Source organism: Echiichthys vipera, assembly GCF_963691815.1.
Source record: "Echiichthys vipera genome assembly, chromosome: 2".
NCBI classification, from domain to species: Eukaryota; Metazoa; Chordata; class Actinopteri; order Perciformes; family Trachinidae; genus Echiichthys; species Echiichthys vipera.
Genome location: NC_139827.1, coordinates 2,684,230 through 2,710,013, shown reverse-complemented (window position 1 = coordinate 2,710,013; position 25,784 = coordinate 2,684,230). Strand labels below are relative to the sequence as shown.

Below are 25,784 nucleotides of genomic sequence, written 5' to 3'. Positions count from 1 at the left end.
CAGTCACAGCGTGCCGTTTCATTTCCATGTGTGTGTTTGTGTAAAGAGCCCAAAATGGCTCCTGTTAAGAGACACGCTTACGACGCAGAGTTTCAACTCTGGGGTGGATGTAAACCACCCCAGAGCCAACGCAGTCACAGCGTGCCGTTTCATTTCCATGTGTGTGTTTGTGTAAAGAGCCCAAAATGGCTCCTGTTAAGAGACACGCTTACGACGCAGAGTTTCAACTCAAGGCCATTAGTCACGCAGTAGAACACGGGAATAGAGCAGCAGCCAGAGAGTTTAACATGAACCAATCAATGGTGCCGAAGTGGAGGAAGCAACAAGACGACCTCCCCTGACTGTTTTGTTGACGTTCCCTTTAGCGCAGCTCCATCTGATGGATGCAGAACGTAACCCCAGCCTCCACTGTAGCGTCTCTTCTATGCGCCTTATAGTGCGGAAAATACGGTAATTAATGTCTTTTAGTAGTTATGATTGTATTATGCTCTTATTTTGGCTTGCTATCAAAACTTGATGCAGCCGTAAAGCACCGTGTACAGTAAAGTTAGCCATGTGTGCGCTGGTCGGGGTTGTTATAAAGTGGTAGAGGCGGGACGGGAGCTACACATGTGTGACCGTAGCTAACGTCATTTTAGGCCGAAGAAACTCTTTTTTCGGTCAGTTAGTTTGAGGCGACGGACTGGATTTTACTTTTGTTCAACGTGGATTATATGTGGACAACAAACCGAAGCATTTTTTTCCTGTTTTACATCGGCTTCGACCGTGTCCTTCTTGGATCTGTTTTGGAGTTCATTGCCTTATGACGAGCACGAGTACAGGAACTTTTATGTCCCGCCAAAGCGGCAGATAGGCCGCCACTACACGAGTGATGACGCTGACTGCAAACATGGGAAGTCAAAAGGGAACCTATGAACTTCAAACACTTGCCACAAGCCTCTCTGTCCTCTCTGCATGTTTGACAGGGATCAGCTCCAGCACACACAGACAGACAGACACACACACACACACACACACACACACACACAAGCACACACACACACACACACACACACACACACACACACACAGTAGAGAACTATAATAATATAATATGATGACGAGCCGAGAGTGGTTGCAGTGTAGTTAAACATCCCCACAAACACACACAACAGCTTTCTCTATGCCGTGATGACTGACTGACTGACTGACTGACAGACTGACTGACTGACAGGCTTGAGGTGGCAGGAGGAGAGGAGAAGTTCACCTTTAGACCCAGCGGCAGTGATCCTGCGAACCGTTGTCACTCATCTGGCGTGCAATGTGCGTTCCCACGCGGGGGACAGGAGTTTGCGGTTGAAGTTGTTAAATGTGACTCATTTAGCGTCTGGCTCTCCTGACGTCACTGTTCTGCTCCTTTGGCCGTTACCACAAAACCTCACTTCCACAACTTGCCGCAAGTCGGTTTATACGGAAGTTAGTACGTCTCTTGGCAACAGTACAAATAAAAATGTCCGACCACTCTGCTACAGTACATTGATTAGAGTGGAAATGTCCTTTATATCCAGTTTAATTTAATTTACATGGGATGATTTCTATAGGAGGGACTTGGAGGGAGGAGAATGGGTTTCATTGGTTTATTGGTTCAAATGTGAATGCTGCCCATCCTCTTCTCACTCCACTGTGTGTGTGTGTGTGTGTGTGTGTGTGTGTGTGTGTGTGTGTGTGTGTGTGTGTGTGTGTGTGTGTGTGTGTGTGTGTGTGTGTGTGCGTGTGTGCGTGTGCGTGCGTGACACAGAAGCACACCGCTGCGGCTGGTGGCTGTCAAGTGCAGAGCAGCGTAGTGTGACATCATTGCTCTGTCTGGGATGTGTCTGATGGACAGGCGCGCATGTATGTATGTACGTGTGTGTGTGTGTGTGTGCGTGTGTGTGTGTGTCTCTCTCTCTCTCTCTGGCGTTGATTCAAAGTCTGTTTGCTTTCACACATATCTTCCTTTCAGCTCCATCAGTTGCATATTTAATCAACCTGCAGCACTCTACTGACCCCTACTGCTCTGCGTCAGTAGTGTCAAAGCTCTCTCTCTCTCACACACACACACACACTCACACACACACACACACACACCTCTCAGTATTCACAGCTTGTGCCACATATTTGATATTAATCTTCCTCATATTGAACCCCATTTTGCTGACTCCCCGTCCCGATTACATGCGATTTGTAAATGATCTCTGTATCATCAGCTTCTCTTCATCTACGCGTCCTCTTTTATGATTGGCAGAGACTTAATGAGGGGAATCAGTGACGCTGTGGACTCACCTCTGTGACGTGAACAGAGTGAATCCCTGGTCCATTGTGTATCGACTTAAATGCACTTTCATCCGTACGTTACAGGTGAGCAGATACAGATACATTTCCATTGAAGGGGACCAAAACTCTCCGCGCTGGCATCAGCCACGGCCAGACGCAATGTGTTTTTGTGTTGGTAAGACACAAGTCTGAACCATTCTCGTGGAGTTCAAGGGTCAAGGTCACTTCACCCTCATGTCTGTCCCATTCTCGTGGAGGTCAAAGGTCAAAGTCACTTCCACCTCATGTCTGTCCCATTCTTGTGAGGTCAAAGGTCAAGGTCACTTCCACCTCATGTCTGTCCCATTCTCGTGGAGGTCAAATGTAAAGATCACTTCCACCTTATGTCTGTCCTATTCTCGTGGAGGTCAAATGTAAAGATCACTTCCACCTTATGTCTGTCCTATTCTCGTGGAGGTCAAAGGTCAAGGTCACTTCGCCCTCATGTCTGTCCCATTCTCGTGGAGGTCAAAGGTCAAGGTCACTTCGACCTCATGTCTGTCCCAGGAACACGATATCTCAGGAACCCCTGGAGGATGAACTGGTTCGACTTTGGACATGTCGAGGTCACCGTGACACCCCAAAAAGCATTTTGGTCCTATTTAAGAATTCCTACGTTAATTATGACGTTTCACACAAACGTCAAACGGGTAAAAATTATGATGTCATGACATATATATATACAATAAGGTCAGCTTCACTTTGATCATAAAGCTCTGCAAAAAGGTTTTTCTGACACTAATCTTGAAACTGTGTCCGTGAGGGTCCAGGTGGACTGCACGCATAGCAAGCGCACCTACTGCCCTGACTGGTCCAGGAGGTGGTTGTGCACTGGTCTGCACTTCTAGCTTGTATAAAAAGAAGTAGGAGAAGAGGGAGAAATGGTGATAAAGAAGGAAATCCGTCGTCTTTGAAGGACGACGTCAAAGTTGATATCAGAGTTAATGGCCCCTTTTAGTTTAAGCTGCACTCACCAACCTTAATCTCTGGCATTTTACTTTGAAACCGGGACAAAACGAAATGTTTTAACATTTGAAGGATTTCATCGCCTCAGAGTTTTGTGATATAATGTCGATGGAGAGATATTTTGCCACTTCTTTGACCTTCATCTCTTCCCCTCGGTGTCTGAGAGGGGTGGAGGTGGGTAAATGGTACAGCCGTCATCACACTTTGTCTGGAGGACGTGCGCTCCTGCTGCTGCTTCCTGTTCCAGAAAGTCTTTCAGTTGCATTTGATCAAACAGAGTGAACGTAGGATTCACAAATTGCAGGAATTTGGAGCTCTTCTCCTCTGCAGCCCCATAAAATGTGTGTTTTTACATTCTGTGCTTACACGTACACCCATATGTACTAATGTATACCTGATAGGAACTGAGTTAGTCACGAGTCTTACTAGGGCGCACTAACACTGTCCTTCCGCACCGTGCCCCGGGCTTTAGGGTACTTGTCCCCCCCCTCCCTCTCGCACCGCGCCCCAGGCCCGTTTGTACTCACACTACCTGGGCCTCGCGCAAATGCTTCTTGCTGTCCATACGCCATCACGTATATCGCGCCCTAATACAGTTTTCCAAAGCTTTCTCAACACACTTTTGTCCAGTTTTAAATTTTAAGGGAGTTCATTTGCAAAAACAAATAAAAGCCATTCTTAAAATGATGATGAAATGCTGAAAGGGAACAATGATGTGTGTGATGCTCCTTAAAGTACCGCTTCTTATCTCTCTGAGCAGCAGTGCCTGTCTGTGGTCAGACGCGGGGCGGGGCCTTTTCAGACGGCGAGGCCCCCCTGCAGTGGACCGAGGGTGGGGGACCTCCATGAGTATCGTAGGCTACACCGCGGCCTGTCTGTGGTCAGACGTGGGGCGAGGCCTTTTCAGACGGCAAAGCCCCCCCCCCGCAGTGGACCGAGGGTAGGGGACCTCAGTGAGTACCGTAGGCTACACCGCTGCTAACACAACTACAATGCAAAGACACCTGCAGCACCACCACAGCTCTCCGCTACAATCCACCCCCCTGTAAAGAAACTACTGAATTTTTAAAGTAGTGTTAAAATGTTGTGGACCCCTTAAACTGAATGTGTGGTATATATTTTTAACATTGTGCAGTCATGACAGCGACGGTGCTGTCGGTTTACCTTTGATCTCGCATCTTCAAACGTGCACGGTAAAAATGTGACACTGAGTTTAAAACAGCACTCTGTAATTTCTGCATCTGTTATTGATTTACCGTGTGTGCCTCTAAAATTTCCACGTCTTTGATTAAAGACATTCTTAATCAACGCTCTTGTCGACCTATGGATTAGTGGATTTAATCTGCCTTCCTGTCTTTTAAAGGCACAAAACGGGGAGAGAAATACGTTCTGGACTTGGTGAAGTTGGATGAAATTGGATGTGTGTTTGTTAATATTCTTTAAGTCTTTGGAGTAAAGTGCTTGGTTTGACCCAAAGTAGACTTATGATTGTGTTTGTTTCCCATTCACTTTGATCACACTCTGTATTCTGTGTCCCCATCTGTACGGAATAGACACGGCTTATGCTTTGGCAATACATGCTGAGTGATTGGAGTGGCGCACACTCCCCCTTAATAAGACCTCACCTGTCAAGTGTGTGTTGCTGTGATTGGTAGACAGCTCAGTGACACGTTGACGAAACCTATTGCACAAATTTTCAGCACTCAAGAGCCAGACACTCATTAGCCTTCCTCCCTCATCCCCCTGTCACTCCAATCGTCTGCCTATATGTCTCTCTCTCTCTCTCTCTCTCTCTCTCTCTCTCTCTCTCTCTCTCTCTCTCTCTCTCTCTCTCTCTCTCTCTCTCTCTCTCTCTCTCTCTCTCTCTCTCCCAAATGTAGAATTCAACAGCTCCTCCAACAAGTGTTCAAATCACCAAAATAAATCAGTGGGACTCAAACAGACAGTGAGTTATGGTTATCAGGTTATTAAATTCTTTTGTCTTTCTTTGTTGAAACAAAATGACTATTTACCATATTTTCCGCACTATAAGTTGCACCTAAAAACCTTAAAATTCTCCAAAGCCGACAGTGCGCCTTATAACCCGGTGCTCCTTATATATGGATCAATATTGAGCCACAACAGGTCTCCAACTACGGTGAGCAGCTGCCGACTCTATTTTCCCCCATAGAAGAAGTAACGCGCGGTGCATGTTGAGATATACGACTGCGTGAAGCGTGCCGTTTCATTTCCATGTGTGTGTTTGTGTAAAGAGCCCAAAATGGCTCCTGTTAAGAGACACGCTTACGACGCAGAGTTTACACTCAAGGCCATTAGTCACGCAGGAGAACACGGGAATAGAGCAGCAGCCAGAGAGTTGAACATGAACCAATCAATGGAAGCAACAAGACGACCTCCCCTGACTGTTGTGTTAACGTTCCCTTTAGCGCAGCTCCATCTAATGGATGCAGAACGTAACCCCAGCCTCGACTGTAGCGTCTGTTCTATGCTCCTTATAATGCGGTGACCTTATAGTGCGGAAAATACGGTAAAACAAAGACTCAGGAGGTACACAGAGAGAGCAGCAGGTATATTAAACCTACGAATACACACTTTATTATTCTAGTCTAGTGGGTTTTCATTAACATGCAAATTAACAGTGAAGGCTGACGATATTCTAGACACTTCTTATTGTCTACGCATCCAATTAAAAGACCAAAAGGGACGATGGAGCGTGAGTTTGGCCGGAGAATCGGAGCAGCGGGGGCGGTGCTGCAGTCGCTCTACCGCACCGTTGTGACGAAAAGAGAGCTGAGGAAGGCAAAGCTCTGGATCTACCGTTCAATCTTGGTTCCTACCCTCACCTATGGTCATGAAAGCTGGGTCAGGACCCAAAGAACCAGGTCGCGGGTACAAGCGTCTGAAATGTGTTTCCTCAGGAGGGGGGCTGGAGTCTCCCTTAGAGAGAGGGGGAGAAGTTCAGCATCCGTGAGGAACTCGGAGTAGAGCCGCTGCTCCTTTGCGTTGAAAGGAGCCAGTTGAGGTGGTTCAGGATCATCTGGTAAGGATGAACCCTGGGCGCCTCCCTAGGGAGGTGTTCCAGGCACGTCCAGCTGGGAGGAGGCCTCGGGGAAGACCCAGGACCAGGTGGAGAGATTAGATCTCCACACTGGCCTGGGAACGCCTCAGGATCCCCCAGTTAGAGCTGGTTAATGTGGCCCGGGGAAAGGGAAGTTTGGGGTCCCCTGCTAAAGCTGCTGCCCCCGAGACCCGACCCCGGATAAGAGGCTGAAGATGAGATGAGATGAGAAACTGTCAAGAGTCGGTTCTGTCAGTCCCTCCTTTCTCCCTTTAGTGTGAGTTTGTCTCCCTCTGTCTGTTGTTCCCTGCATGTGTCTCCCCTTTGTGTTTGTTTGTCCAGGTACGGGTAGGCGTGTTTCCTTCCCAGCTGCAGCCTGTTACGCTGATCACCTGATGACCACCAACAGTCAATATATGATAACACTCGCTAACTGCGCAGCCATGAGCCAATGCGTAAAGTCTTTATTCTATTAATTTAGATGTTTTTTTTATTGTTTTTGCTCTTTATGGTTTTCCTTTGTGTGTGAGATTGACAGTCCACACACCGCTGCCCTCAGTAACATCTCTGCTGTCTGTTCTGCTGAATTATTCAACACTGGATTGGCAGGGGGATTGTGTGTGTGCGTGTGTGCGGGCGTGCGTGCGTGGCCGTATCTATATTTCTTCATCCAACCATCCTCTCACTTCCTCTCCACCCACTCTGCCTCTCTGACCCAGCCTCTATCTGTGTGTCACGCAGACGACATGAATATGCAAACATATTGTAATGAGGGTGATTTCAATACGTTTGCAAAAGCAGGACACACATGGGAACTGTTGCCATGGTGAGCAGCTTTTTGTTATTGACCGATCAAATGAACTGATGATCACAGTAAAAAAAGTACATTTTAATGTGAATGTTATTGAAACTTTAATGAACAAAATTACACCTTTTAACCCTCCTGTTCCCCTCAAATGGGACCAACAGCGTTTATCCTCGGGGTCAATTTGACCAACAGCAATTTAAACACCCAGAAAATCCTGATTAAAGATGTTACTCAAGTGTTAACGTCAGGTATTCTGTGTGTGTTTGCTGACGACCTAAACAGCATTTTAAATTAAACACCTTCTTCTACGTACCTCCAAAATAATGTGGCTGAAATATACGGAAAAATATTCATGGATCTAAAATTGGATCGAGGGATGTTTATTTGTGTGTGTTTTCAAAGTAAGTATATTATTTGTAAGTATTATTTTGTGTTATTTATAATATTTGGAATGAAAGTAAAGTCCATTATCAAGGTGAGTAGCGCGTGTTGCGTTCAGGGTCAATTCGACCTCAGGAAAAACAAACAATTTCATTCATTCATTCATTCATCTTCAACCGCTTATCCCGGGTTCGGGGTTGCGGGGGGTGCTGGAGCCGATCCCAGCTGACATTGGGCGTGAGGAGGGGTCCACCCTGGACAGGACGCCAGTCTATCACAGGACACATAGAGACGACATTCACATTCACACCTACGGGTGATTTAGAGTCATCAATGAACCCAACACCTGCACGTCTTTGGACTGTGGGAGGAAACCGGAGAACCCGGAGAAAACCCACGCAGACACGGGGAGAACATGCTAACTCCACACAGAAGGGCCCCAGCTGGGATTCAAACCTGGAACCTTCTTGCTGTGAGGCGACAGTGCTAACCACTACACCACCGTGTAGCCCCCAAACAATTTCAAACATTTCTAAATATTTGAATCGTAAAATAGATAATGATTGAATGATCAAATGAACCCAAAGGAACAACGCTGCAACAAGTACGTGTACAGGTACACAAATATAATCATGTCAAGTTATGGTTTTCCCAGTTGTCCTCATGAAATTAGTAAAAATATAAAGAAAAAAGAAATGACGTCAACCGCGTGTTTAGAGAATTCAAGCTATGAACGGGGTCAAATGGACCCAGCGGAGAACAGGAGGGTTAATAAAATGCCATATTTGTTCATGGACGTATGTTATTGTTGTTTTTTGAGATCATATAGTAAAGCGAGGGTGACCTTAAGTCGCTGTAGCACCGCTGTTAAAGAGTTATAAGAGAGAATAAGAAGAATATACAGTATATGTTGACCCACACTGTCAGAACCTCTTCAAGAGACCACTTCCCTTGACGGACTGTCTCTCTGGAGTCACCCCTCCGACAGCACAGGCTCAACCATTAAGCTCACGGCCGTTTAAACCTGAAGTCACCGTCTGTGTATGATGGATACGAGCATGGGAACGGTGGAGTGCGGTGATGTATGTGTGCGGTGGATGAAGGCGAGGTACGGACTCAGATTGACAGAGACAGATAGGGTCTTATCCATCATTAGGTCCAGAACAAGGTCGAGACACTGAATGGCAGCGGGTGCAGGGCTCTACTAATACATGATATTTTATTGATTCTTCAATTAGTGTTTCACTTAAGCCCATTACACAGGGAGGTCAGGGCCTGCCATCAGTGGAGCTGGAGGCGGTTCAGTTTTTATTTAAGGCTGCTTCAGCGGGGTCGATGCTCGCGTGCTCAGGTTGAGTGCCGGTCTTCACTCTGCTCCTCAAACCGCAATTACGTGTGGAGCAAGGATGGGCGTGATCGATCGATTCCTCTCTGCGCTCGACCCCAGACGCAAACACCTTTGATTTTAGGAACCGGCACTTTGCCTCAAATCCGACAGCAGTTGTCTGGCCTACATGACGGGGTTACTGTGCACGGCCCTGACGAAATGGAGGGGGAAGGCAGTGACATTCGGGGCAGAGTTGAGGCCTGGACATCCTCTTCGGGGAGGACTGGTTTGAAAAATGATGTGTCAGCGAGCTAGGTCTTGCTTCGGTGAGTCGTGCTGAGAAAAACAGGCACCGGTACAAAAAAAACTGAGCGCTCTGGCAAAGCAGCAGCTGCTGATACCTGCCACCTCTGTGCCAGCGGAGCGCCGGTTCTCACAGCAGGTCTGATCATTTACAGAATGCAAACGCGGATTGAATTACATTTTTGTATGGAAACAATGTTTTGAAGACGTGGTTCTTAAAGGGTAACTGTGAATGTTGTGATTGAGATTAAGCATTAGGTGTTCGGTAGGCTGTACGGCTGTCCATCATTATTATGGCTGAGATTTATATAGCATCTTTCTCAGTGCTCAAGGCGCTTTACAGAGTCCAGGTTCCATTCATTCACACAGACGTACATGGTGGTGGTAAACTACGTAGAAGTCACAGCTGCCCTGGGGCAGACTGACAGAAGCGTGGCCGCCAATCAGCGCATACGGCCCCTCCGACCACCTCCTCAAACATACAGCAGTCACACACATTCACACGAGGCAAGGTGGGTGAAGTGTCTCGCCCAAGGACACAACCACCAGGACAAAAGTAGGGCAGGGTGGGGATCCGGTGGCTGGAGTCTCCCTTAGAGAGAGGGAGAGGAGTTCAGCATCCGTGAGGAACTCGGAGTAGAGCCGCTGCTCCTTTGCGTTGAAAGGAGCCAGTTGAGGTGGTTCAGGATCATCTGGTAAGGATGAACCCTGGGCGCCTCCCTAGGGAGGTGTTCCAGGCACGTCCAGCTGGGAGGAGGCCTCGGGGAAGACCCAGGACCAGGTGGAGAGATTAGATCTCCACACTGGCCTGGGAACGCCTCAGGATCCCCCAGTTAGAGCTGGTTAATGTGGCCCGGGAAAGGGAAGTTTGGGGTCCCCTGCTAAAGCTGCTGCCCCCCCGACCCGACCCTGGATAAGAGGTTGAAGATGAGATGTATTGTTGGTCTGTTTTTTTAGATCCTTGTAGGAATTTCAAAAAGCCGTTCTGTCAAAAAGCTTCAAAAGTCAAACTCTTCGTCGCTTCCTCCTCTCGCTCCCTCTGCCTCTTCAGATGTGGTCAGAGGTTCGGGAGAAGGGAGACGAGCGGAGTCAGAGACGGTGAACGGCATGGAACGGGATGTTTGCTCACAAAATATGTATCGTATATATCTCTGTCTCTCTGTTCTCAGCCTCTCCCTCTTCCATTTGCACTCATTCGCTCACTCTGCGGGCTTTAACGTCAGCTAAAGGATGCAACTGTTACCGAGCGTTAGCGCACACAGAGACACACACAGAGACACACACAGAGACACACACAGTCACACACAGAGACACACACAGAGAGGCACACAGACACACACAGAGACACACACAGTCACACACAGAGACACACACAGAGAGGCACACAGACACACACAGAGACGCACACAGTCACACAAAGCCGACAAAGTTAACGGGCCCATTAGGAACTCCTTTCCACCTGATTTAACCAAGTTTTATGAGCTCTGTCATGAAGCTGGATTGGATATTTCATCGGCTCAGGCCATTAAACACAACACACACGCACACACACACACACACACACACACACACACACACACACACACACACTCACACACACACACACACAGGCTTAATCAATCCAGGTGATTAAGGTGCTGCTCAGAGACAACTAGTCAATTATTAGCGTGTAAATCTGCCTTTGTGTGTGTGTGTGTGTGTGTGTGTGTGTGTGTGTGTGTGTGTGTGTGTGTGTGTGTGTGTGTGTGTGTGTGTGTGTGTGTGTGTGTGTGTGTGTGATTACTGCTGCGTTCTAGGACTGTAAATGTCCGGCTTTCTCGTATTTCGATCACTCTTGCCGACTCTCTTCATCTCAACAACAATACCTCTTTTGAATACATCCACCTGTACCTGTTTTGTTTTGCCTGATGCTGCATAATAGGCATGGATGCACACGCAGCTGTAGGTCACCTTGGAAACTAAAGCTATCAAGAGGCAAATGATTCTTCTGGCATTGTAAAAGAAAGTAACACACATACTTAAACATCCATGAGGGTGGTCATTTATCAAGGGGGGACTCTCTGATTGCTTGGAAGCCTGCTTTTTTTTTGTGTTGCATTTTTCAAATCCCAGGTGCTCATCGGCCCCGTCGCAGGGTCAAATCCACCACACATGGATCTGAGCACTGATGACAGGCCAACCGCTGACACTGACTGTATATCGGAGGGAGAGACGGTGTGTCGGTGGTGGCTGCATCCTTGCATCTTTGCACCTCCATCACTTTCTCTTTCCGTCCCTCTGATTCTTCCCGGTCTAGTCTCTCCTCTCTTATTACTTTCCTTAGCCGCCTCTTGATCCCACCTCCACCTCCATCCTTCGCCTCTCGTTCTTTGACAGAACATTTCTCCTCCTTAACTCCCTCACCTCCAGGCGTATTCTACAGTTCTGTACCTGCTAATTTACCGGACTCTTAAGTGTGTTCACACTCAGTTTGTTTTCTACTATATGAAACACAGTGAGGAAAGTGTGTAACCATGTGTGTTAGGATTTTGAAGTGTTGGATGAATTTAAATCAAATCTAGTTCACACGTTTATTCATTCGTGTGTGAGTGTGTGTGTGTGAGTTTGCTTAGCTCCGCCATTAACATTACTGTTTATTATTAGCCACTAGCCATGTGCTTACATTGTTAGCCTTTGCCTGGTTGTTAGCCTCGTATGCTAAATACTTCCAAACGGCATGTTTGCTTTGTTAATTTATTACTAAAACTGGTCTTGAAGGTCCTTCAGCAGCAGCAGCAGCAGCTGTGTTCAGTCAGCTCAGTGTTGTTAACATGATGAACCAGCGTTCATGTGCTCAGAGAGACGAGCTTTCGCTTCTGTCTTGTTTTGTCTGCAGCGCTGATGGATGACGTTCGCATCAACTGGAGAAGGCGGAGGCTGCAAGGATGACGGCACAAGTACCGATACTTTAGCAAGTATCTAATCGGATACTCATTTTTAGTATCGGTTACTTTCCAAGGACAGACTTTTGATGGGAGATACTGCAGATATCTTTCTCAGTATTTCCACATTTCCTGCCATGTTCAGTAAACGGCAGGTTTTCAACTGGAATAAGCTGGTAGAAAACAGTAATGCTTCATTCTGTCACATGTGCACACAACAATGCAACACAGCAGAAGGTCCACAACTGAAGAAATAGTGAATATGAATTATTACCACCTCATCATTACAGGGCAAACTCAGAGGGAGCAGGAACCTTTAACTTAAAGTGGACTGATGGCACTCTTAGCATTTGAACGTACAGGTATGTTAACATACAGCTTATCCTGACAAAATGTAGTCATTCATTTTCGATTGAGTTTGGAAGTTTACTCTTTATAGGGTGAGAAGTTCAGCATCCTTGAGGAACTCGGAGTAGAGCCGCTGCTCCTTTGCATTGAAAGGAGCCAGTTGAGGTGGTTCAGGATCATCTGGTAAGGATGAACCCTGGGCGCCTCCCTAGGGAGGTGTTCCAGGCACGTCCAGCTGGGAGGAGGCCTCGGGGAAGACCCAGGACCAGGTGGAGAGATTAGATCTCCACACTGACCTGGGAACGCCTCAGGATCCCCCAGTTAGAGCTGGTTAATGTGTCCCGGGAAAGGGAAGTTTGGGGTCCCCTGCTGGAGCTGCTGCCCCCGAGACCCGACCCCGGATAAGAGGCTGAAGATGAGATGAGATGAGTTTACTCTTTATTACAAAAAAAGCTCTCAGGACTCTTTCTGGTGCTTTCATCTTTGTTTTCAGTCGCTTCATTTTTTGCTTTTCAAACTTTGTTAAGAGCTGTAGAAAAAGCCGGCAGGTGGAGACTGCGGTTAAATCATTTAAAGTGTGTCAAGTCGAGAATTTGACTTGTTGGTTGGGGTTTGAGTTGTTTATTTGGACCAGTATTTCCACCTTTGAAGTCACACTGCTAGCGTAGGTAAAGATGTGCTTTCCCATGTTTGCAGTGTCGGCGGTTACAGAACTTTCTCAGATGTGGGTTTGTGACACACATACTTGCACTAGATATTTAACAGACGACAAAAAAGCTTCAGCTCCCAGTTGCATATTACTTTCACTTCATACATTCATTCAGTACATGTGTCCCATGCATGTACGTTCCTGTCTCTTCATGCATATATTTGCACCTGTGTCTATTTCCGTGCAGGCACCACAACTGAGTGCAAGTGGTCAGTAGCAACAGAGACTCTTTCAGTGGCAGCCGCAGTGACTGTGCTTCCTGTGAGCCGGCAGCAGGAGTGTGTCACTTCTCTTTGTGAACTGTACAATTACGGCTCTGCAGGGAGACGGACACATACACGGTGAGTGACACGATGTTTCCTTCTCTTCAATGAGGCTCAAACGGCAACAGGTTGTCATTTTGAATTATGGTTTTGTCAGCCTATTGTTTTTTTTTAACTGTCCGTACAGACTTCTCGTCCGACTGCACTGAAGGCACCTCATGCCGGATCCAAGTGCACTTCACTCTGTGAAATACGCTGAGTCCAGGTGAAGCTGGTGATAGCTTATTGATTTCATCTGTCAAATCCGTTTCTTCAGTGTGCGTAAAAGGAAAAATGAGGGAGAGACGATGGGTCATCTGGTGCTTTTGAAGTACAACTATCAGGAATGTGTTGCTGTGGATGCGACAGATCATAGAAAGTAGAATAAAAGAGAATAGAAATACTTTAATGATCCCAGACTGGGAAATGATTTTGTTACAGCAGCAGTGAGTCAGCAAATAAAAAACTTTGTACATAACATACATAGAATCAAATATATACATAGTGTATATACACAGTGCACAATGTGCTATAAACTATAAACAATAATAATATGTACAAGAAAATATGCAAAATATACTATAACAGTTAGAATATATACAAAACAAAAACAGGAGAGAGAGCAGAGTTCTCTGTCAGGCAGAGGTGAGAGAGTTATTATATATATATTATATATATTATTATTATTATAAACAGTGATGGAAAGATTTCCTGTATCTGTTGCTACGACAGCGAAGCTGCAGCAGCCTTCTGGAGAAGGTGCTCCGCTGTCTGACCAGTGTGTGTCGGAGAGGGTGGAGAGGATTATCCATGATGGAGAGCAGTTTTTTCAGGGTCCTCCTCTCCTCCACAGCCTCCAGAGCGTCCTCTCCTCCACAGCCTCCAGAGCGTCCTCCTCTCCACCACAGCCTCCAGAGGGTCCTCCTCTCCACCACAGCCTCCAGAGCGTCCTCCTCTCCACCACAGCCTCCAGAGCGTCCTCCTCTCCACCACAGCCTCCAGAGCGTCCTCCTCTCCACCACAGCCTCCAGAGCGTCCTCCTCTCCTCCACAGCCTCCAGAGCGTCCTCCTCTCCACCACAGCCTCCAGAGCGTCCTCCTCTCCTACTCTCCACCACAGCCTCCAGAGCGTCCTCCTCTCCACCACAGCCTCCAGAGTGTCCTCCTCTCCACCACAGCCTCCAGAGCGTCCTCTCCTCCACAGCCTCCAGAGCGTCCTCCTCTCCTCCACAGCCTCCAGAGCGTCCTCCTCTCCACCACAGCCTCCAGAGCGTCCTCCTCTCCACCACAGCCTCCAGAGCGTCCACCTCTCCACCACAGCCTCCAGAGGGTCCTCCTCTCCACCACAGCCTCCAGAGCGTCCTCCTCTCCACCACAGCCTCCAGAGAGTCCTCCTCTCCACCACAGCCTCCAGAGCGTCCTCTCCACCACAGCCTCCAGAGTGTCCTCCTCTCCACCACAGGGTCTCCTCTCCACCACAGCCTCCAGGGCGTCCTCCTCTCCACCACAGCCTCCAGAGTGTCCTCCTCTCCACCACAGCCTCCAGAGCGTCCTCCTCTCCACCACAGCCTCCAGAGCGTCCTCCTCTCCACCACAGCCTCCAGAGCGTCCTCCTCTCCACCACAGGGTCCTCCTCTCCTCCACAGCCTCCAGAGCGTCCTCCTCTCCACCACAGCCTCCAGAGGGTCCTCCTCTCCACCACACCCTCCAGAGCGTCCTCCTCTCCACCACAGCCTCCAGAGCGTCCTCCTCTCCACCACAGCCTCCAGAGTGTCCTCCTCTCCACCACAGCCTCCAGAGTCACCTCCTCTCCACCACAGCCTCCAGAGCATCCTCCTCTCCACCACAGCCTCCAGAGCGTCCTCCTCTCCACCACAGCCTCCAGAGTGTCCTCCTCTCCACCACAGCCTCCAGAGTCACCTCCTCTCCACCACAGCCTCCAGAGCATCCTCCTCTCCACCACAGCCTCCAGAGCGTCCTCCTCTCCACCACAGCCTCCAGAGCGTCCTGTTTGCAGCCAATCACAGAGCCAGCCCTCCTGATCACGTTGTTGAGTCTGTCGGTGTCGCTGGCTCCGATGCTGCTTCCCCAACAAACCACAGCAGAGGAAAGTAGACTGGCCACCACAGACTGATCAAAGATCTCCAACATCTCGCTGCACACGTTGAAGGATCTCAGCTTCCTCAAGTATGTGTTACACCAGTGTCTTCCCTGGGACAGGTGTTATTGTTGTGTCTGAAAATGTATTGCAAGTTACAAGTTAGATAGCAGGGTTTCTGCTTTCCTTTAAAGCATGTCCTCCGACATTTAGGTACAGTAGGACTTCAGATATGTCTACACACGTTTCGACATGGGTAGACACTGGGTTGTTTGACTGTTTAATGCTGTAAAAGTGCCAGTTAATTGGTTACATTACAAGGTAAATAAAACTACAAAATGTACTACTTTTAAAATAATGTTCATTTGTAAACATGCACATGTAACCTACACTTTATCTTTAGCTTTCTTTTAGCCCCTTCGCCATGGAGGCTTGGGCCAAGTACGACTACGAAGCCGCAGTCGGGGATGAACTCAGCTTCAGAAAGGGAGAGCAACTGAAGGTAAGAGTCAACGTGCACACACACACACACACACACACACACACACCTCAAGTCCGACAACTTCTGCTCTTGATCCTTCCCCAGAGTTAACAGGGATCAAGTGTCGTTGATTATCCTCAATCAACTACTGACCCAGTCCGTCCAGACTTAGACGGACTTGCGTGCATTAAAATCATTGCATCATTACCTCAGTCAGTCACTATTAGAGGCCTCGGGGAAGACCCAGGACTAGGTGGAGAGATTATATCTCCACACTGGCCTGGGAACGCCTCGGGATCCCCCAGTTAGAGCTGGTTAATGTGGCCCGAGAAAGGGAAGTTTGGGGTCCCCTGCTAAAGCTGCTGACCCCGAGACCCGACCCCGGATAAGCGGTTGAACATGAGATGAGATGAGTCAGAGGCAGAGCGTCTCCGGGTGATTTTCCTGTAATATCAAGGTAAGCAGAGTATCGCGACTCTGCTCAGCTGTCCTCTGCGATTCAGAGACGCATCTCTGGTCCTCTAATGGGAACAGACGGGACCACCTGGACTGGACTAGACCAGCATACGGAGCCCGATCCTCTCACTCTGGATGCCTCACATCCTGAAAAGGCACGAGAGGACGGATTCCTCTGCCTTGATGGGTTTATTCTGCAGCCGAGTTAGGAAAATGTATTTATAGAACTTCATGAATTGAGGCAACAAATGGCTTCACACACACACACACACACACACACACACACACACACACACACACACACACACACACACACACACACACACACACACACACACACACACACACACACACACACACACACACACACACACACACACACACACGCTGTACAAGACACTCTCACTTTCAACAACATAGCATAAGCCCTTCAAGTTATGAAAAGCATTCAAATTGTGGGCTGTTGCTGTTGCGCCAGCAGTATTTTCATGTAAATCCTTGTTGTCGACATGAATGGACACTTTCAGGCGGCACCAGGACAGTATTTGCATCACTGCGTCACTGCGTCTCTGTTCGCCACGGCGTTGTTTAATAGTTTTGGCAGCAGCAGGTCATGAAGATGTATTGTGAAACTGCACCGGCTCCTCAATTATCTCCTATCTTTTACAGGACGGTCGTTGTTGTTTGTTGTTTTCTTGGTAAGAATGTTTCAAAGAGGACAAAATGAAACAGCAAAGGTGACACATTTAAACAGATCATAGTTTAATAATAGTTTAATATTTATATTTGACCGTGCAGCTGAATTTAGAGTGTAGTAACAATAATCAAGAGAGGAATGCAAACCAGAAGCTGCAAGGTCATTTCTAGAAACTAGAGAAATCTAGAGTGTAACAAGTTCAATTCAATTCAATTCAATTCAGTTTTATTTACAGTGTCAAATCTTAACCAAAGTGATCTCAGGACACTTTACAGAGTAGGTAAAGACCACACTCTGTGACTTATTTATGATTTACAGAGACCCAACAATTCCCCCGTAGAGTACGGTGGCGTTGAAAACCTTCACTATAACAGACAGGAACGTCAGACAGACCCAGCTCTGTGGAGGACGCACATCTGTCTGCACCGGAGAGAGGAAGAGAAGGAGAGAGAGAGAGAGAACAGACGGACAGATGGACAGAGAGAGACAAAGACAGAGGTGCAGTCATGTGTGTAAAAACTTGTTGAGCTTAGTGGTTATAAAAGCGGGGACTCTTGCCTCTAAACCATTAGGTCAGTAACAGTGATGCGTATTGACCTGATCTGAAGTTATTAATAAACATATTTATATTATTTAGGCATCATTCATTCATTCATGTTCAACCTCTCTGGGGGCTGGAGCCGATCCCAGCTGACATCGGGCGTGAGGCGGGGTCCACCCTGGACAGGACGCCAGTCTATCACAGGACACATAGAGACGAACAGAGACAGACAACCACTCACACCTACGGGTGATTTAGAGTCATCAATGAACCGAACACCTGCACGTCTTTGGACTGTGGGAGGAAACCGGAGAACCCGGAGAAAACCCACGCAGACACGGGGAGAACATGCAAACTCCACACAGAAGGGCCCCAGCCGGGATTTGAACCAGGAACCCTCTTGTTTATTATTGGAAATATCCATACATTACCTTGACCTGTCTTTGTCCAGTGGTGGGATGTAACTGAGTGCATTGACCCAAGTAGCGTGCTGTACCTAAGTACAGTTTAGATCCCCAGCCGGGATTCTAACCCTCTTGTTGTGAGGCGAAAGTGCTGACCACCACACCACCGTGTCGCCCTTTTACTAGTTTAATTTGATGTGGCAGAACCAGGCGTATCAATCAGAGGATCGTTAGTTTGTGTAATGAGTTTTCTCTGCAGCACAAAAAGTAGTTGTCTACGACGCTACTTCATCAGTGTTGGCTGAAAATAACGCGTCGTTGTCTCATCTCATTGTGTCCCACCGTCAGATACTGCAGACAACCGGAAACTGGTTCAGAGCGGAACTCAACGGATCCGAAGGAACGGTGCCCAAAAACTTCATCAGCATTCAGCTGCCCAGGTAAAACGTAGAGTTTCGAAGAGGTAGAAGTCATCTTCACCTCATTTCGTCCCGTTTTTACACCTGATCTACGTTTAGATGTTCACGCCCCTCTCGTTTCCCACTCGTTCTTCAGACATTTCTCCTCCCTTCGTCACCATTGTGACTTTGTTACTCTCTGAACTTACTATTCCTAACGTTAAACCTCACCTCATGTTCTGCCTCCCTCGGGGCTCCAGTTGGTACCAGGAGAACTTCAGTCGCAGCGACGCCAAGAGGGAGCTGATGCAGCGGCCCGTGGGAGCCTTCCTTATACGGGGTAGCCAAAACGCAGCTCAGGGGGACTTCTCCATCTCTGTCAGGTGCGTTCAGTGTGCCAACATGTGGTTATTCTTTTAAAATTAGCTTAGAGTTGTGTGTTTAGGGTGATTTATGTATGCCATGGGTGTCAAAGTGATCCAGTAAAGGGCTGTGTGGCTGCAGGTTTTTATTCCAACCAATCAAAAACACACCTGGTCCAACAAATCAACTGTGTGAAGACAGTTCAGGTGATTGAATGAGTCGAGTCAGGTGTGTTTTTGATTGGTTGGAATGAAAACCTGCAGCCACACACGGCTCTTTACTGGATCACTTTGACACCCCTGATGTAGGCGGTCAGTGGCTGCTAACAGCTAAAGACATAGGTTGCACTGCTTTGGTTCATTCCCGTTATACGTAGATTTTTAGTATTTTACAGGCAAATTTAATATTGTGCTGCTGCTCCAAAGGTACTAGCATTAGCATATGCCAGGCCTACTAGCACCAAATTAAATTTTTTATTTATTTTTTCTGTCTGAAACACAACTTTTTGCAATAAAATTCTTTCCCACCAAAGCTTTTTTTGAGGGGGCAGCCATTGCCTTGTTCCTGTCAACCTTTGCTATGGTGCTATGAAATAAAAGCCATGAAAAGACCAAAAAAAATAACCTCAAAAAAGCATTTTTCTAAGAAATCTTGACACGTCTAGATTTCATGTTCCTATGAGTCAGAGTTTCTCTCCCTCTCTCAGTCACTGTCTCGTCATTGCCGGTTAAAATGAACCATTAGGACTTCTATTTCTCATCTCATCTCATCTTCAGCCTCTTATCCGGGGTCGGGTCTCGGGGGCAGCAGCTTTAGCAGGGGACCCCAAACTTCCCTTTCCCGGGCCACATTAACCAGCTCTAACTGGGGGATCCTGAGGCGTTCCCAGGCCAGTGTGGAGATCTAATCTCTCCACCTGGTCCTGGGTCTTCCCCGAGACCTCCTCCCAGCTGGATGTGCCTGGAACATCTCCCTAGGGAGGCGCCCAGGGTTCATCCTTACTAGATGATCCTGAACCACCTCAACTGGCTCCTTTCAACGCTAAGGAGCAGCGGCTCGACTCCGAGTTCCTCACGGATGGCTGAACTTCTCACCCTGAAGATGAAATGTTACAAAAAACAGTGCGTGTCCAGCACACACAAACATATAAACTCTCTGACACACTTGCACGCACGCGCTCCCTGAAGAGGAATGAGGATAAAAGGAGTCTGGAGACCCTGGGATGCTGAATTGTTTGTTAAAGTTGAACTTACTTGCACAAGCACCCTCACAAATGTTTAGAACCATGGACTTCTATTTGCAATTTCAAATTCATGCATTTCCTATATACATATATATATATATATATATATATAACTATTTGACCACACCACTTCCTCCAGCACTTTCTTTCCGAGAAGCTTGAACCTTGCAACAATGTGACAGTGATTGCGGGATGTCATAGCTTTGGAGTTCCTCATATTTATTCACCGATCCTGACTGAAATTCCAGACTTCAAAGTCAATTCTTCACATGAACAAGACATACGAGGGATCGAAATTGCGTTCCTCACTGTCCCATGCGTGGACTGGACAAGACAAAGACACAATTAGTAAAGTAGAACATTTCATCATCGGGAGAGCGAGAAGTCGCTGCGTGTACACGCGCTGGAGGCTTCCTACAAAGCATGCCTGTTCAATGACACACCCAAGTGCAAACGGTGTGTACAAATGTGATGCTTTGTTACCGGCAAGATGTTTAAACTCTGGACTTGATCCAACTATAACAGTAGGCCTCTCTCATGTCGGTGTCAGGCTGAACAACGCCCTCTAACTTAGTCCTAACAACAACATACCACAGCCTTTGTGCGCTAATGCTTTTATCAAATGGTTATCAGGTATGGCAGTAAAAAGAAGTCATGGACACATTCCAATTCAAATACATTTCTATTAATACATTTATAGTGTTCATGATAAAACAACACAAACAAACGAACCCATGGAGACAGCAGTACCACCAGAGACCAGCAGCGACCAGCAACTCCCGGGTGCCATTCACCTGCACGCACTGCAGTGACACTTTGACTTTGTTTAGACGCAGGGGTGGGCAATTCCTGTCCTGAAGGGCCACTGTCCTGCATGATTTAGGTTTCTCTCTGCTCTAACACACCTGAATCTAATGCTCTGCTCGCTATCAAGCAGCAGAAGCTCGTCACAGTTTGATTATTGTTAGACTCAGGTGTGTTAGGGTAGGGAGGAACCTAAAACATGCAGGACAGTGGCCCTCCAGGACCGGAATTGCCCACCCCTGCTCTAACGAACTGTGCAAAGAAATTACATTATTGCTTCTGTATGTGTTTGTTATATCACGGTTGATTGCAGCTATAAAAGTATTTTGTAACGAAGGTTATAAGTGCGTTATCTCCCATACCGTTGCCACTTAGGGCGCACTCACACTGTCCTTCCGCACCGTGCCCCGTGCTTTAGGGTCCTTGTCCCCCCCTCCAGGCCCGTTTGTACTCACACTACCTGGGCCTCGGAGAATGCTTCTTGCTGCCTATACGTCATCACGCCGTAACACGTCACACGCATTGATGACGTCATGGCGATGCGTGGCTTTGTTTCCAAATCTTTCCGTAGACCTCTGAGTTTTTGTGCGTCTTGTCGACTGTTTTTGAATCTTTTCATCGACCAAATCTGCAGTAAACACTCCACCTCCACATCACACCAACGTGAACCTTTCACCGCCATTGTTTTAAATGTCCGCGCATGGTCCCTCCTTCTTTTTTCTATGTCCCAACAGGCGCACAGGAAATTACCTCAGAACCGCCGTAGGCCTCGTGCTCGTACATGTGCAAACGTGCTCTACAAAAGCCCACCTCTCTCAGACGGGCCATGGACGGCAAGCTAGCCTCAGCTAGGTGCGGTACGGTTACACTCACACTGGTCAAACGCACTAGGCTTTACCCGCAAAACCTGTTTTGACCCGATGCCGAAGGACAGTGTAAGTGCGCCCTTAGAACTCTCAATTCTGATTGGCTGGAGTTGATTTCTCCTCCCTTTCCCATCCTGTTCCCGTACACCATCCTGTGTGCGTGGGTTTGGCTCTGGTCGGGCTGTGGATATGTTTGATTAGGGGAAAAGAGAGTAACACGCTTCAGAGGTCCAAATATAACCTTTTAGCAAACATAATACCGTACCTTTTAGTATTTAAAGGACCAGCGAGTGTTTGCGACTGTATGTAACACTGGTTTGATCTTTCTACAGTGTCTCACATTCTCAGATCTTCAGGCGGAAAGAAAGAGTCACAAGGAGAGACTCAGAAAAGAACTCAAGCCTTCTCTGTGTTTCCCTCCACTGTAGACATGAAGCAGATGTGCAGCACTTCAAGGTGCTGAAGGACAGCAGAGGGCAGTATTTCGTGTGGTCAAAGAAGTTCCCCTCACTCAACCAGCTGGTGGAGTATTACAAAAGCACCTCCATCTCCAAACAGTGCCAAATATTCCTGCAAGAGACGCAGCAGGTAGGAAACCTCCTCGTGAAAACTCAACATGAGTGATGGAGTCAACGAGAAATGTACAAGCATTTAAACAGAAACATCAACTGCCATGTGAGAGTCAAAGTGTTTCACTGAAACAGAAGAAGAACTTTAAATTTGAAATAAACAAGATGATTTAAACACAGTGAAACGATGTACCGTATTTTCCGCACTATAAGGCGCATAGAACAGACGCTACAGTCGAGGCTGGGGTTACGTTCTGCATCCATTAGATGGAGCTGCGCTAAAGGGAACGTCAACAAAACAGTCAGGGGAGGTCGTCTTGTTGCTTCCTCCACTTCGGCACCATTGATTGGTTCATGTTAAACTCTCTGGCTGCTGCTCTATTCCCGTGTTGTACTGCGTGACTAATGGCCTTGAGTGTAAACTCTGCGTCGTAAGCGTGTCTCTTAACAGGAGCCATTTTAGGCTCTTTACACAAACACACACATGGAAATGAAACGGCACGCTTCACACAGTCGTATATCTCAACATGCACCGCGCGTTACTTCTTCTACGGGGAAAATAGAGTCGGCGGCTGCTCACCGTAGTTTGAGACCTGTTGTGGCTCAATATTGGTCCATATATAAGGAGCACCGGATTATAAGGCGCACTGTCGGCTTTTGAGACATTTGAAGGTTTTTAGGTGCAACTTATAGTGCCGAAAATAAGGTAATAAAAGAAAGTTAAAACATGTTTCCTTTGTGTCTTAACAGCAGCCGGGATGCTCGGACCATTTACCACCTCGCCCCACTGCTCCACACAACTGCCCACCTGTACCTGCACTACAACAGGTGCTCTACTGTTCTGCGTATCTGCGTTTGTGTTTTTGTGCGTATGCTTACGGGTACGCTGTCTGTCTGAATGATTGTGTGTACTTACTGTGTGTCCATATGTGGGCTTATTTCTTCATATTAGTGTATGTGGGGGCTTGGTGCAGTGGTTAGGTGACTTCAACTTTTAATGTGATCTGCTTTACGCTGTTGTTGGTTGTCTCCAAAATGTCCAATTCTCTGGACACTAGAAAACCAGCCCTCTGCAACCACGTTTATAATGTTGACGTGATCTTATGAGCATAAAAAGCTGAATCATTTTCTGATCGAACTGTTAACTGTTAACTGTTAGGGGCGGCTATGTCTCAGTGGTAGAGCGGGTCATCCTCCATTTGAGATTGGTGGTCCGATCGACAGCTCCACCAGTCCACATGTCGAAGGCGCACTCACTCTGTCCTTCCGCACCGGGCCAAAACAGGTTTTACAGGTAAAGCCTAGTGCGTTTGACCAGTGTGAGTTCAACCACTCCGGCCCGTTTTGAGAGAGGTGGGCTTTCGTAGAGCGCGTTTGCACATGTACGAGCGCGAGCGTGCGCACGTGTACGAGCACGAGCACAACGCCTACGACGGCTCTATGGTCCTTTATGTGCGCCTGTTGGAACATAGAAAAAAAAAAGACGGACCATGCGCAGACATTTAGGAGTGTTTACTGCAGATTTGGTCGATGAAAAGATTCAACAGTCGACAAGACGCACAAAAACTCAGAGGTCTACGGAAAGATTTGGAAACAAAGCCACGCATCGCCATGACGTCATCAATGTGTGTGACGTTACAGCGTGATGACGTATAGGCAGCAAGAAGCATTCTCCGAGGCCCAGGTAGTGTGAGTACAAACGGGCCTGGAGGGGGGGACAAGGACCCTAAAGCACGGGGCACGGTGCGGAAGGACAGTGTGCGTGCGCCCAAAGTGTCCTTGGGCAAGACACCGAACCCCCAGATTTCTCCTGGTGGTCAGACCAGCACCTTGCATGGTAGCACTGCGTGGTGTTTAGTGGACACAATAGGATCCAAATTACTTTTTAAAAGGGGCTGTAACAAAGAAAATCTTATGCTTATAGCTTTAGTCAGCCTTTTTGACCACTTATATTCTGGCCTGACAGCACACAATGAATGTGGGAAGTTGGACCTTAATGCAGCACTAATCCTGAACCCCCACCCCAAAGATATTGACACTTGGTTCATGAGAGTTTATCTTTCTGTGTCTCATACTGTCTGTCCTCCTCCTCCTCCTCCTCCTCTTCCTCCTCCCCCTCCTCAGCCTCCTCCTCCTCCACAGCACAAAGCCTCCTCCAAGCTGCAGGTCAGAGCTGTGTACAGATTCAGCGCTGAAGAGACGGATGAGTTGGAGTTCAACGCCGGCGATATCATCGAGGTCCTGGAGTGCTCGGACCAGGCCTGGTGGAGAGGCCGGCTGAGGGGCAGAACAGGCCTGTTCCCCTCCAACTACACCAAACCCATCTGAGAGGATCAGATACAGACACACGTGTCGTATTGCATCATATCATAACATTTATCTTAGAACCAAATTTGCAGTAAGTCACAACTCGAAGCTCCAAATGTCTGGAATAAAAATGAAGACTAACTTGTCGGTTGAGGCACAAACACACACGATACGATCATTTATCAAACAAGGAAGAGCGGAGGAAGCTGCACATGCTGTTAGTTAGATTAAAACGGACACAATGAGATGGTTTATAAACCTGTATTTGTAATATTGCATGAAAACAACAAGTGGTTTAGGTGCTTTATCCTTCAAGAAGCACATGCAAGGATGTGGACTAAGCATATACACACACACACACACACACACACACACACACACACACACACACACACACACACACACACACACACACACACACACACACACACACACAACAAAATAATAAATAATTACATGGTAATTTGCTGTAGTTACGTAGTTATATATATAAAATACTCCAATTGTCATTGTTCATTCATTCATCTTCAACCTCTTGTCCCTGTCGGGGTTACGGGGGGGGGGCTGGAGCTAGCATCGGCCGTGAGGCGGGGTCCACCCTGGACAGGACGCCAGTCTATCACAGGACACATAGAGACAAACAGAGACAGACAACCATTCACACCTATGGGATTTGAACCAGGAAGCCTCAGGACCCCCCAGTTAGAGCTGGTTAATGTGGCCCGGGAAAGGGAAGTTTGGGGTCCCCTGCTAAAGCTGCTGCCCCCGCGACCCGACCCCGGATAAGAGGCTGAAGATGAGATGAAGATGAGATTCATCTCCAGAGTGTAACCTTCAAATTACAGTGAAAAACACAGAAAACAGAAAATAACAGGGAGGTTTTATGTCTTTGTCCATTTCAATGTGTGCAACAAATTGCAGTTTGGCATCGAACCATATGTGCAAAAACCAGAGCAATACAGAATAAACAGCAGGATTTGTCATTTGTTCCGTGAAGGCGTTTGCCACCGCCTCTTTTACTGTGACCTACAAACGTGCTGTTGGCTCACTTTATTACCTGGGCTGGTCTGTGGGAGGGGGTGAGCCTGAGAGAGAAAGAGAAAC

The 25,784-nt window shown here is 47.5% G+C and overlaps 1 protein-coding gene across 1 annotated transcript; it reads left to right on the top strand.

Annotated features, from left to right (window-relative positions):
* Positions 1–15,975: 15,975 nt before the first annotated feature.
* On the top strand, positions 15,976–24,701 carry grap2b (GRB2 related adaptor protein 2b; the record flags this gene model as incomplete). Its single annotated transcript, XM_083936369.1, has 5 exons — positions 15,976–16,053; positions 18,479–18,570; positions 18,789–18,911; positions 22,233–22,392; positions 24,498–24,701. 5 exons carry the CDS (start codon positions 15,976–15,978, stop codon positions 24,699–24,701), a joined length of 657 nt encoding a protein of 218 aa, XP_083792495.1.
* Between the last annotated feature and the right edge of the window lie 1,083 nt (positions 24,702–25,784).